The 14,938-nt window shown below is 35.4% G+C and overlaps 1 protein-coding gene across 5 annotated transcripts in view; it reads left to right on the top strand.

Annotated features, from left to right (window-relative positions):
- The window catches only part of LOC149789265 (neuroglian-like), a 237,891-nt gene that overhangs the window by 133,308 nt on the left and 89,645 nt on the right, over positions 1-14,938 (top strand). For all 5 annotated transcript variants that reach the window (XM_089975441.1, XM_089975442.1, XM_089975440.1 and 2 more), the window contains 4 exons: positions 4,507-4,645; positions 7,710-7,836; positions 9,537-9,946; positions 10,321-10,449. In XM_089975441.1, the coding sequence (XP_089831567.1) occupies positions 4,567-4,645; positions 7,710-7,836; positions 9,537-9,946; positions 10,321-10,449 (745 nt within the window). In that variant the 5' untranslated portion in view covers positions 4,507-4,566. The remainder of the gene's footprint in view (positions 1-4,506; positions 4,646-7,709; positions 7,837-9,536; positions 9,947-10,320; positions 10,450-14,938) is intronic.

Below are 14,938 nucleotides of genomic sequence, written 5' to 3' on the forward strand. Positions count from 1 at the left end.
GGGCCATGAGAATGTTACAAATATTCCCCAGGGAGGGGGAGTTCTTTATGATGCTTGGTCATCTAATCTAATCAAATTGCCTAATTACTTTTGTTACATGAACCTAGCTGTAAACAAGTTGAATCTTATTACCCTTTTCTCATGTACTGACAGGATAAGGATGAGCACTTTAATTTTTTTAAAACAAGAAACACATTTTTCAAATCCCCAAATCATATTTTATGATTGGTGCATACTGGTATGATTAGTATATACTTGTATGCTTAGTGTATGCTTGGTTTATACTGGTATATTTAGTGCATACTGGTATACTTAGTGCATACTGGTATGCTTAGTGTATAATGGTAAGCTTGATTTATTTTGGTATGCTTAGTGTATGCTGGTATGCTTAGTATATGCTGGTATTCTTAGTGTATGCTGGTATGCTTAGTGTATTGGTATATTTAGTGCATACTAGTATGCATAGTGTATAATGGTATATTTAGTGCATGCAGGTATTCTTAGTGAATAATGGTGTATTTAGTGCATACTGGTATATTTAGATTATACAGGTAGGCTTAATCATACTGGTATACTTAGTATTTACTGGTATGCTTTTAGAATAAGGAAAGTTAAGAAGTTCCAGAGAGTTATATATGACTAACATTATGCTAAATGTAGGGTGTAAAGGGTAAATGTAGGGTGTAAAGGGTAAATGTAGAGTGTAAATGGTAAATGTAGAGTGTAAAGGGTAAATGTAGGGTCTAAAGGGTAAATGTAGGGTGTAAATGGTAAATGTAGGGTGTAAAGGGTAAATGTAGGGTGTAAAGGGTAAATGTAGGGTCATCATCATCATCATCAGTCTCATGACCTAGTGTGGTCATTGAGGCACTGTGCTGCTGAACATCTGACCAGTTCCCTCCACTTGTCTTGATCATGTGTCAATGCCTGTGTCTCTGCAAAACTTTTCCTGGTCCATTCTGTGATGTTGTCAGTCCACATTTTTCTTCTCTGTCTACCTCTCCTTCTGCCACCCTGGATGCTGCCCTGCAGGACTGTTGTGGATAGACTGTTGGCTCTAGTGACATGGCCATACCATTTCAGCTTTCTCTTTTTGATGGTGGTGAGGAGGTCCTCATATTGGCCTACTTCACGCCTGATGGTGTTACACACTTCTTCATTTGTGATGTGGTCCATGTAAGAGATGCCAAGGATGGTTCTGTAGCATCTCATTTCAAGTGACTGGATTCTTCGTTGTAATTCTGCTGTCAGGGTCCATGCCTCACATGAGTACAAAAAGACTGAGATGACTAGAGCTTGCAATAGTCTGATTTTAGTTTTCAGACAGATATTCTTGTCTCTCCAGATGGACCTTAGTTGTTTGTGCTGCTCTTGACAAAATTTCTGCTCTTGATCCCTCTTCAGTGATTATGGAACCAAGATATTTGAACTGGCTCACTGTTTCCAGTTCATGTCCTCTGACTTTAATCTTGGCTGAGATTTGTTTGCCACTATTTGTCATCAGTTTTGTCTTCTCAGTGCTTATCTCCATGTCAAATCTGGAAGACGTTTCATCCAGGTTCTTCACTAAGGTGGCTAGCTCGTCTTCACTGCCTGCCAGCCCATCAATGTCGTCTGCAAAGCAGAGGTTGGTGATGTTACGCCCTCCAATGCTGACTGTCCCACAGTGGTTTTCCAGGGCTTCGCTCATGATGCGCTCTAAGTAGATGTTGAAAAGTGTGGGTGACAGGAGACAGCCTTGATGCACTCCCACTGTTGTCTGGAACCAGTCCCCCAAAGTACCTTGGGCAATTACTGCACTGGTATCCTTGGCGTACAGCTGCTTGATGGTATTGGTTAACTTTTGACCCATGTTATACTTTTTCATTGTGGCCCACAATGCCTCATGCCACACTCTGTCAAAGGCCTTTTTGAAATCTATGAACACATGATAGATGTCTTGTTGGTGTTGCGAGTACTTTTTGCACAGAACCCTGAGATTGAATATTTGTTCTGTTGTGCTTCTTCCACTCAGGAACCCAGTCTGTTCTTCAGCAATTATATCTTCTGCTTGTGGTTTCAGTCTGTTCAAGATGATCTTCAGCATTACCTTACTAGCATGGCTGATCAAACTGATAGTTCTGTAATTTTTGCACAGCTGGTGATTGCCTTTTTTGGGAAGTGTTATAATCAGTGACTGGGTCCATTGTGTTGGCCATTCACCTGTCTGCCAGATCTTGTTGCAGATTTTTGTTAGTAGCTCTTTCACTGATTCTCCCCCATTCTTGATAAGTTCAGCTGGGATGTTGTCTACTCCAGCTGTCTTCCCATTCTTCAGTGCTCTTATTGCTGACTCCACCTCTTCTTTGAGAATGGGGAAGTCATCATCATTTGAGGAGTTTGGAACTTCAAGCACCTCTGGGTCTCCTTTGGACTGATGGTTGTAGAGTTCTTTGCAATACTCAGTCCATCTTTCTGCAATGTCATTTGCTTCTGTGAGGCATTTTCCATTTTGTCTTGAATGGTACTGACTCTTGGTTGTTTCTGTCAGGTGAGGTCTTTCATAATTTGGAATGCCTTTTTGTTGTTATTCTTTATCAGACTGTTCTCCATTTCTGTGCACTTTTGTCCAATCCAATTTTCTTTTGCTTTGCTCAAGTTTTTTCTGATATTCTTGTTTATTTCTTGGTACTTCATTGCCCCTGTTGTGTGTCTGGTGTTTTTTAGTTCTCTTTGGGCATCAAACAGCTTCAGAATCTCTTCTGTAACCCAGGGTTTTTTCTTCGGGCGATGGAGGCCAATGATGTCCTTGGCAGCTGCTGTCATGACTGTGTTGAAGGTGTCTGTCATCTCATTGACATCACCATCCATCACAAGGAGTGGAGCAAATTTTCCTCAAATTGTGGCTTGGAATGACTTGCAGATGTTAGGGTCCTTCAGTTGTTCAAGGTTGAATTTGAGCGTGATGTTCTTTGGCTTGTTAATTTTCTTCAGCCTCACTTGGAAGTTCATAATCACGAGGTCGTGATCACTCCCAACATCAGCACCTGGGAATGTCTTTGTTTTTGCTCTATTGATGCCAGATCGGTACCAGTATGTAGTTGATCTGGTTGTGATGGATTCCATTTGGTGAGTGCCGTGTCCAGCATCGTAAAGCTTTATGTTGTCCCAGAGTGTTGGCTAGTACCAAGTTGTTGTAGCTTGTGAACTCGAGCAGCTGTCTCCCTCTTTCATTGGTTTGTTTCATTACTGCTACTCCTGACCAAACAAAAAGTAATATGACCTTGGGTTTTTCTTTCACCAGACATCTTACTATGTCTAGTTATGCCCAATGAAAAGGGTACCACTTGTGCATCCAACACAGTTGCCACAGTGGCCATCTTGAATTTTGTAAAAATATTTTCTTCTTCTGAATAGATGTTTATATCAACTTGTTCTTTTTTACTAAATGATTTTTTATCATGTCTAATTGTTCCTTAGTGAAAATGATGCTGCTCAGACATCCAGTATCATCACAGTGGCCATCTTGAAATCATGTTATATCTACTACTGAATGAATGGTCATATCAGCATGGAGTTTTCACTGAAAGACTTCTTATGATGTCTAGTTGGTTGGAAATGAAAATGATGCTGATCTGACTTCGAATATCACCAATGCAATGGCCATCTTGAAAATCTTGTTACAACTCCATCTCCTAGATGTACTGGTCATATTGAAATTGTTCTTCACCAATAGACTTCTTAAAAATTTCTATTTGGTCCTAAATGGAAATGGTGCCATTCTTATATCCAATATGGCTACTATGCCAGTCACCTTGAATTTCTTACTATTGTTACTTCTCTAAAATGCAAAATCATATCAACATGGGCTTTCTACCATAAAATGTTGCCAATTATACATTCACAGCAGCTAATATGAAAATATTGTTATTGTTAGTGTCAACAACAATAAGCAGTTAAAAGGAAGAAATGGTCTTTACTTGAATTCCTGGCAGTTCTTTTTGAAATTTGAGTCTCAGTCCATTTGAGGGACTCAAATCGACCTAAATATGCATGGTCAAGTTGATTTAATGGTATGATCATAAATTAAGATTGATAAATTTAAGGAAATCTTTTAGCATAGTTGCAGTGCACTTACCCTGTAACACAGCAGTTTCTGGTTTAAAACCTGGTTTCTACATGTAAAAGGATAAAAAGTCAAGTAATTTCCATCAGGTTCTCATGTTTATTTCACAGCTAAGATCATCATCTGCTGATATTTTAGTATATTGTACATAGTGTTGTAGAACATATTGTGCAATCAATATTGTGAAAAATAATGAAGTGTGAACTTTAAAATATGAAAAGTTGTTTGTTGACGCCTTTCCAGGGAGATCCCCTGCATGCAGACTGTGACTTTGAAACTGTTAGTGCAGCTTTAGTGAGTACCTTGAAATACTGAATGACTTGTCACTACACTTTTCAATCATCCTTTTTACTGTACTTGGAGAATTCGCCTAACCTTTGTGCATATATTTTTCTTTTCAGATTATGAAGAGAAGCTATCAGACCCAGAATTAGTGGAGTAGTTACTCGTACCACACCACCATGTTGCCACCACACAGATCTATTCCCCTACTGATATTGTTCTTCTTGTACCTCCATGCAGAAGAGCTTCCACCCAGAAGTAATGTTTAAAAATTTGCATGCCTATGTCATTTCTATGGAGATCAAAGATATAGTTGTCCATGTCCATCCAATCCCTGCATTCCCCTTCATATGACAAATTTATTTCATGCTCAGTAAGTTTTAAGGACTTGACTGGGTTAAAAAAAACCTTGGTATAAAGGTTTACATTAAAAAGACTTAGGTCAAACTTGGATTTGAACTTTACCATTTTGGAGCAATATTTTTTAAGTATGGTCACTGTTTGACTTAGAACTTTGCCCTTTAATTTCCGCTTAATGACTTTTGAAAGACCTTATGGATTGAACGTAAATTTGGCTTGAGGCATTATATTAAAAAGTCCTGGTTTAGGTTTGATTATTATTTTTATGGTAAGCCATTATGGCATTATCATAAAGGTTTGACTTAGACCCTGACCTTTACATGCTTCATAGCATATGGGCACATTTCTGGCTCATTTCAAAACCCTATTATTAAATTCAGAATTTTAAAATTGAATTATTTGCACACAGAAAAAAATAAGTCCAAATAAATTCAATGGTGTCTTTTATTTCAGTTTTTAAAGTAAATGTTAGAGACAGGTTTGTGTTGGAGAGCTGTTGTTTTCATTAATAATGATTTGGCTGAATTAGTATTTGGATGGTAATATAAGCCAGCATACAATCACTGTCAAATTGAAAAGTAAGCATAGACTTCCTTGTTAATGCAATTGCAAGGGTAGAATTTATTTTTAAACGTAGCCATATTAATAAATTCATGGACCATATAATTTCCACAAATATGATGTCCCATAGCACAAACCACATCAAATTTTAATATTGATATTTTTACATTTGACTATTGCTTTTTGTATGGATCAATAATGACTTGTGAAGAATAAACAATTGACTGAACATTTTAAAAAGAATCTGAAACCTTGAATTGATTCCAAATCTTTCTGTAGGTTCAGCAAATATTTATACATGGAAGACTTTTAATGATTTGCATGTAACAATATTAGATTTAATGATACACAAATTATTCATATGCTCAGTGTATAGTTTCATAATGTCTCACATTTTATATTGCTTTTTTTGGGTGTGAAAATCAGTTTTTGTGGAGTTTGAAACTTAAAGTTACGAATGTACTTGGAACATGGTTAATCTTTAGTGGGAGCAGGGAAAGATTTTATTTGGTCATTACATTTGTTGGTTTAAGCAACCATGATATCAGTGAAATAAGTACACAACAAAAACACAATACATTCATTGCATATTTGATAACAATACAATGAAACTGTCTTAGCAAGTACAGATGTGTAAAGGACACTTGTTTATAACAGAGGACATTTGTAGCCACTCAAGTATACCTTCTGTAAATTGTTAATATTTTAGTGTCATTATTCACTCACCTGGTCGTAAAACCATAATATAAGGTTGATAAGATGACCATGTATCCCATCATGCATTGTACATCCATCACCAGCTTCTATTTTAAACTTCTCCAAACCTGCTGCTCCAGTTTAAACCAAATTAGGCCGAGAGATTTCTTTCACAAGAGTTTTTCATATTTATACAACTGATGGCACTCCACCATCAAATATTTCTATCACTAATAGAAATAGAAAAACATTACAACTATTTATGACAGACAAAAACCCACTCAACAGAACATGACAGACTGCATATTGACACAAAGGCCTTTCAGGCTTGTACAAATGATGTTGATTCACCATCAAATTCAGCCAGTATTACTAAAAACAAAAAAACTTTTAAGCCACTTCTTAACAAACTCTGATAATATTTGACAGAAAATATCCTGACATCATAGACTTTCAGATTTATAGAAATGATGCCAACCTGCCATCAAATATGGATGTGGTTACTAAGAATAGAAAATTTTAAAATAATTCTTCTTAAAAAAAACCTGCTGAACAGAATTTAACATAAGTTTTTGCTGAACAGTAAGCATTCTGGCATTTTGTAGAATTGATGCTAATCTTACATCAGATATAACTGCCATTACTAGTAAAATAGCAAAATACTTGCATAAAAAAACTTATCTCACAAACCATTGAAGAGAATTTGAACAATTCTGACAGAGATCATTCTGGAATGAAGACCTTTCAACACTGGGCAAATGATGCCAATGTGACATGGATCTGGAATAAAGACCTTTCAACACTGGGCAAATGATGCTAATGTGACATGGATCTGGAATAAAGACCTTTCAACACTGGGCAAATGATGCTAATGTGACATGGATCTGGAATAAAGACCTTTCAACACTGGTCAAATGATGCTAATGTGACATGGATCTGGAATAAAGACCTTTCAACACTGGGCAAATGATGCTAATGTGACATGGATGGAATATAGGGATAAAGATAACATAGTTTAGAAACATGAAACACATATTTTCCTGGCATTTAAAACTAACACCATTGGGAAAATTTTCTTTAAAAAATATCCTTTAGGGTCAGATTTCTTGTCTAACTGCTTTGCCATTAAATATCAGCTATGTGGGCAATCTCAGGCCCACATGGGGATTTAGCATTTTTGCAAAATACAGCACTTCAGGGCCAACAAGAAGGGAGGGCAACTTGGTATATATCTCCAAGGCCTGGGTCTATAAAGGGTCCCAGGCAGAACAATACTTTTTAATTTTATAAAAGAAATTTTTTGTTTGAACAAGAACTATGAGGGGCTTGGGTATTTCTTACCCCAGGGCCCGTGATCACTCTCTACAGCCCTGCTTCAGCCTGGTGACACATAATTTAGGGAGTAACTAATGCTTCATACATTATTATATAATTCTTGGAAATAAATAACATCATGAATATTCTTTACACACTCAATATTTTAACATGTGCTACTTAAAGATTTATAATTTATGCACTATATATTGACTTATCTTCAAAGGATATGTGTCTGCATGGTTCAAATTTATGTGGTCTGTTAAATGTCCATTATAGGCAGCTTTCATTTTATTTGTTTGCAAGTATGTTAATTTTGCAGTCCCTGGTCATAGTTTTATCCAGAATTTAGTGCATTTTTCTAATGATAATCTTTAATATCTTTTCACAGAGAGTCAGCCACCCACCATCATACTTCAGTCAGAGAGAAGTGTAAAGTACTTTAAAGGCAGCAGTATGACAACAGATAAAGAGGAGGTTGAGCTTCCTTGTACAGCAATAGGCTCACCAAACATCACGTAAGAATTATACACTCACTGAATTTATGCTTCTTGTCTCCACATATACAAAGCCTTATGTGATGCTGTGGGCCTGCCTTATTACTTCCCTTGAATTCACTGTCAGACATCTTTTGCCATCATTTTCCATAACATAAGAGGTGAAAACAAAATGTTTCATTGAAAATTTGTATGATTGAATGTAGTTCATTTTGTTGTTTCTTGCAGAAAAATGTGGCAAAGCATTCAATTCCAACTGATGGAGTTGGAGTCGTCTTGATTTGTAGTGTCCCTCTCTCCATGCATGTATCTTAGGGAGTTTGTAACACATTACTTCATTGTTGAAATCCCACCAAAAGATCACTAAAGATTCTTGTGCTAAATGGTATATGGTGAATTTTCATTCTTGCCTTCATATTTTTTTCATTTTGAGAAGGATCAATTAAACACTGAAAAAAGTCCAATGATTACTCAGCCATAGCTATAGAAAAAAACTTTTGAATCTGATCAATTTACAGTTATTAATCTGATATGATGTAATTTTACAAAATTAATTTGCTACTTTTGAAATCAGGTTTGGGTGGTGAGTTATTGGTTTCTATTGTTCATGTCCAGTTGTAAAAAAGTATATAGAACTTGTGAACATTTTCTACACTCATCCATTAGAATGCAGTTTATGCTATTGAAGTGTGTGTGTGTTTGATTTGGATTTTTAACATAGCTTTTAAAAAAATTCAGTCATATTGCTATGATGTCTGCAGTGTGGCAGTTTATAGTGATGTTTAGCACTGGGACATCATGCCACAGACATGTAGCATAATGTCCCACCCAATCACATTATCCTGACACCAGGCAGACCAGTCCTAACACAAACCTCTTAATGCTGAGTGCCTAGTTTTATAAGTTCTTCGTATGACTTGGCCAGGGTTTGAACCTGTGACCTCCCACTATTGAAGTGTAAGGTATTAAATGAAGTGACCTTATGCAGAGGTATGATACAACAAAAATATGGCTATGTTGTACACAAAGTCACAAAAATGAGATGTTTAATGCAGTCAAAGCATCAAAGCATTATTGTTATTGGTTTCTTCATCCCAAAACTAAAATTATGTAGTCTTTTCAGCAGCTCTAGCTTTTTGTACTTTTCCCTACTTTTTCATGATTGTATGTCATGCTTACTATTTTCCCCTACTTCCTACCATTTTCATCTTTATGCCAAAATATGATAAAAATGGGTATTTTTCTAATGATATGTTGAGATACTGCTTTTTACATCTTAGTGCTGTATAATAAAATAAAAGATTTTTGTCAGTGGAACTAACTGTCATATAGGGCTCAGTATTCAAGAAGAGATAGGCAACTTGGAATGAAGAGATGGCTAATATGCAAGACAGAGTATACTTTTCTTCAAATTTATGAAGGCAAGTCAAGTAAGATGTGTTTGTTTTCTCAGTAATTTAGTTTTCCCAACTTTTTTTTCCTATTTTTTAAAAATGCATTCAGTTTTTATTACTACTTTTCACAAGGGTTGCTGGAAACAGTTTGGCATTAATTAAGTCGCTTACATGGGATCTATGGCCATAGTAGTGTCATTTGAGGGTCTATAGTATGTTGAGGGGTTTTTTATTAAGGGAACACTACTAACAGGTTTGGTCTATATTTCTTGTTCTCCTGAAAGTGAATGAACAAAATGGTTCACATGCTGCATTTTATTTTTTCAGATTCCAGTGGCTTAAAGATGGAGAACCATTCAACCCAGATGATCCCAGTTTTATCTCCAAAAAAACAAATATTACTAGAGTGGTTCAGTTTAAAGAGGGCACGGGCACTCTTGTTCTGTCAGAATTAGAGTCAGAGGATTCTGGGATATATCAATGTATTGCTTCCAATGCTTTTGGAAAATCATACTCTAGACATTTGCATTTAGTAGAAGCCAAATTAGGAGTGTTTAAAAGTTTAAGCAAAGAGGAAGGTACATATAAACCGGTTCTTGGTGAGAGTTTAAAATTGTCATGCGATCCACCCAAGAGTATTCCACCACCCAAAATAGACTGGGTACGTTATGATGCAGAGGATGGATTTACATTTATCACCACTAAAGGAGATGACAGAATAGAAATGGATTTTGAAGGTAGTAATCATAACAGGATTTTGTTCTTACATGGGGTAGACCTATTGGGGGTTGGTAACTTTGCCCCCAGCTCTTCAAAGGCAAATCATTATTATGTTCTCTCTCTCATTCATGTCCTTAAAAATTAAACAAGAATGCATTATAAATGATTGTCAGAGATGAAACATTTTCAGCAATATAAAGGTGCATTCAAAACTATATACTATAAGACAGACAGACAGATAGAGAGATAGGTAGATAGATAGATAGATAGATAGATAGATAGATAGATAGATAGATAGATATATATAAACAGACAGACATATAGACAGAGAGGGATGGAATTTGCAAATATTGAATGTACGTGTTTTCATTTTAGACTTTAAATGTTTCAGGAAACTTGTATTTTGCCAACATCCAACAACAAGATGATAATAACAAAGAAAAGTATGGTTGCAGTGTTAATAATCATGTACTTTCTGGTACTAGCTATGGTTTCTTCTCCTGGATTGACATACAAGGAGGTAAGAACTGATATTTGTAATAGTTATAATTCTTATTACAGGATAAAGACCGGGTGATCTGAGTTTTGTCAAACATTGCAGAAATCTGCCATCATATGCTAATTAATGTTTGCAAAAGTGAATTAAGTCCCAAAGTTTGAATTTGCATTTTTGGTGCTAATGATTGAGCTTCTACTGGATTGTTTCATTTGAATGCAAAATTGTTTTCACCATTTATAATACAGTGGTAAGAGTTGGCAGGTCACTTCTCTGTTGGGTTTTAACTTACAGTAAAGTTTCTGCAACACTAGGAGCCCCTTGACAACTTAAAGTTAAAAAATATACATAATACTTTCTTTTCTGTTGACGTTACTTTCCATTTTCATTTGGCACAGCTCTTGTATTCTTAAATCATGTGATGTATCCCATGTTTTCAATCCTTCTGGGGCCTTGGGTAGGGAGGGCCTTGGGTAGGGATGGCCTTGGGTAGGAAGAGGCAAATGGGTAACAAAAATAAGACATGCCAAAACATGTCATGCTAGGTGTCAAATCAAAGTGATTTGATTGTACTTTGGCAAGGACTGATTTTTCATGTTTTTTTACATAATTACAAGGCTTTGAGAGGGTGTGGGGTTGTCAAGGGGTGAGGAACAGGATTTTACATGGCAAGCCACAGAAATAGCACTATTTAAAATTGCTTTCTATCTAAAAGAGTCAATTGCATGCAGGTCCATCCAGCAGGTATTTTGCAGTGGTGTGCAATTTACTTTAGCATCAATATCTTTGCATAATTTATCATAAAATGATGGACAGTTAAGTTACAGTGTTATGAGGATGGTACAGATAATATATTTTTTTTTAAACAAAGTTATTGTATTAAACCTTGTAAAGAGCAGTCATGGTTTCCTGTTGACAGGATAATTGGGAATGATAAGTTCAACCATTGTTTCTATATTCTGTAAAATAACCAGAGAGTGACAGTTCCAGTTTTTACCTAATAGTCCAACAATGATCATTTGAAGAAAAGTGTTTTGAAATATAATTTTTTTTTATATGCACATCTAAAGTCAGGCAAATTTTCTTTTGGTTCTCTTTATACACCTGTTGTAAGTTGGGTGTGTACATGATGGCATTGCCCATACATCTATCTGTTCATTAACATTTGCATGTCTGGTCCATAACTTTGTAATGGCTGAGGAGATTGACATGACATATTGTCCAGTTAATATTGTGACTAGACACTGTGTTACTTAATATAGCCAGTTTCACTTGCCTCAAGGTCAAGGTAACAGCAGGAGAAAATCTAATTCTAAATCTATCCTTGTTTAGAGTAAAGGTTTTCAAATACTGATGATATTTTAATTAAACCTTAGCCAAATTATATTTGATGTAAACACAGCGTGCTGCGTATTATGACCTGGTCCCTGCTGCAAGGTCAAAGTCATGGCAAGGGTAAATGTAATTATATGACTATAATCCTCATCCAGAATATAACATTTGAACCACTAGAGATACCTTTATGAAACGTTAACTTTATATAGCAGGACTAGACACTGTTACATATCATAGTGACACATTCTGCTCCAAGTTCAAGGTCACATGAAGAAAATGTAATTCTTTGACTTGTATCCTTGTCCAGAGAATGACAGTTGAAGATAGCTGAATGAAACTTTAGCCTTGTATGTGTCACATACAGTCATTGTCTCATGCCCTTGCAAGGCCCCTGCTTTAACATCAAAATTTAACTCTAATTTGTATCCTTTTCTGGAATACAACTTTTGAAACACAAGGTATTTGAATGAAATGTTAGCCCGTTATATATCATGATTAGATAGTGTGTTACATACCAAAGCCATGCCACCTGCCTCAAGGTCAACATCACTGCAAGTGAAAATATGTGACCTATATCCATGTGTGGTTGTAACTGATAAATCAATGAAGATATTTTATTGAAACTTGAGCCTTGTACGTTGTACGTATCTTGACTTTACATGTATCATAGTCATACTCTCAGCACTCAAGGTCACAGTCACAACAAGGCATAATGAAAGTTGGTGGCCTACTCACATTTCCAAGATGTCACTTTTTAACCTGTAGAGTTATATTGATGAAACTTTACTCAGATCCTACACCATGACATGCAACATTCAAGTCCCTAGCTCAGAGGTCAGTCAATATTAGGGAAAAGGTCACAAGATGGGCATATCATCTGCTGTTGACCTAGTACCAGAAGCAGGGTGAAATCCAGGGGATAATGCCAAATGTATATATGGCTTGTTCTTTTTAAGGCAAGAAAGTGATCATCTTTTTTATATTTCTTTTTCTAAATTATGTCCCTGTTTACAATTAGATAAGAATATTTTTATATTATTCTACTTTGTAGAAAAACTTAATTGGTAAAAGTATAATCTAATATTATTAAAATAAGTTCACTAATTCTTTAAAATTGAAAGTACATTTCTAAATTAATTCTCAATATAATATGATTCATTATTTATAAAATACTTGATAGTAAGCATTATGCACACCATAATTTTGATTATGTAAATTGAGTTCTGATAAACTATATAACATTTATCAAGAATATATGAAGATATATATATATATATATATATATATATATATATATATATATATTATTTTCTATACCTTTAATAAGTGTGCATTATACATAATACAAATATTGATAAAATTGTTTATCTCTATTAAGTCACAAATTATGATAAAGGGACTAAGATAAATAACTCCAACATGAATGGACAGTGGAATTGTGCTTGAATGTTTCCTCTCCCCTCCACAATTTCAATAATTGTGTGAATTTGCATTCACAAGATGTGAATTACCCTAGAAAATTACAATTTGATTCCACCTTTAAGTAATGTCTATGCACTGAGTTTAAATATATCCTTTTGCCTATAAAAGTTTACGTGTGGTTTATAACTTGCTAAGTTTTGCTCAAGAGAAACTTAGTGTACCATATTTGCTTGTGTTCAAAACACACACACACACACACACACACACACACACACACACACACACACACACACACACACACACACACACACACACACACACACACACACACATTCTTTATTTGGTGGATATCAAGGACTCGTGTATGGAACCACATGCTGAGGACATTTGTTCTGGCGATGTTAGAGTGAAAAGAAATACAGTTTGAGGCAGTAAATTAATAGCAAATGGTGATGTATCAAGGAGGGAACTGTATTATCAGTTCTAAGGAATTTGAAATTTAACAATGCAAGTGAGGATGCACACATTTACACAAATATTCTGTATAATCCATGCAAACTAAGGACATACATTATTTGACAAAATCATGGAGACCATCAACGTGGTACATTAGCACTAATGAGGACATGTTTGCATAACTAGTCCTGTCATAATAATCAATACAACCACTCAGGTGACCTAGTGGTTAGAGCATCTGCCTCAGATGCGGGAGGTTGCTGGATCAAACCAAGGCCAAGTCATAACAAAGACATAAAAATGTTACTAACAGCTACCTCGCTAGGTGCTCAGCATTAAGAGGTTAGTGTTAGGACTAGTTGGCCTGGTGACAGAATAATGTGACTGCATGGGACATCATGCTGCATGTCTGCGGTGTGAATACCCAATGCTCGACATCACTATAAACTGCCACACTGCAGACATCATAGCAATATGACTGAAAGAGTGTTAAAATCAAATCCAAATCACATACTAGTATTAAGTAACTGTAACCTCTATAAGGGTTTTGTGTACAACTGTTCTTATGTGGAATTACAATATTATATATCTGAATATATATCTTGTTGTTATTGACTGAATGATGAATTTATTGATTGACTGATTGTCCTGCAATTAGACTTTAGCACAACATAATATGCTTTGAACTAATCCACCACTTTGGAGATCATGCTGTAAAAAATTTGGAGCATGTGCATTTGGTTATAGCGTCCTGTTTTAAGGAATTCTTAGATTTGTGTGATTACTTGTTTGATTATTTTAACTCTGTGCAATGGAAATATTCCTTAGTTTATGCATTTGGTAATTCAAGGTACCACATAAAGGTGTTTTGTATTGCTGATTGGAAGTTTTGAACAGTTTTATTTTCTGCGCCACTTTCCATATGAAAAACGACTAAATGAGTATGAATATTACAGTATAATGCAGCTATAAATAAATGTTCTTTTACATTATAAATACAAGTTGGTCCAGTAGAACATCCTGAACATTTTGGCTATTGTTAAAAACCTCTTTAAATTTGGGAAGACAAGATAGATTGATGCCTTGTTTTTACATGTTGTGTATTGTTTTAAAAAGACTTTGTTTATAAGAGAACTATTAATATAAATATAATTCATGATATGTTAAACAAAGTCATCAAATCACCAAATGAAGCAAGTATATACATTTAAAAGAACATTGAATGCATGTGTGTGTGTGATTAGGATTTTTAATGTAGCTTTAACAATTTTTCAGTCATATTGCTACAATGTCTGCAGTG

Source organism: Sinohyriopsis cumingii, chromosome 11, assembly GCF_028554795.1.
Source record: "Sinohyriopsis cumingii isolate HCF-2022 chromosome 11, ASM2855479v2, whole genome shotgun sequence".
NCBI classification, from domain to species: domain Eukaryota; kingdom Metazoa; phylum Mollusca; class Bivalvia; order Unionida; family Unionidae; genus Sinohyriopsis; species Sinohyriopsis cumingii.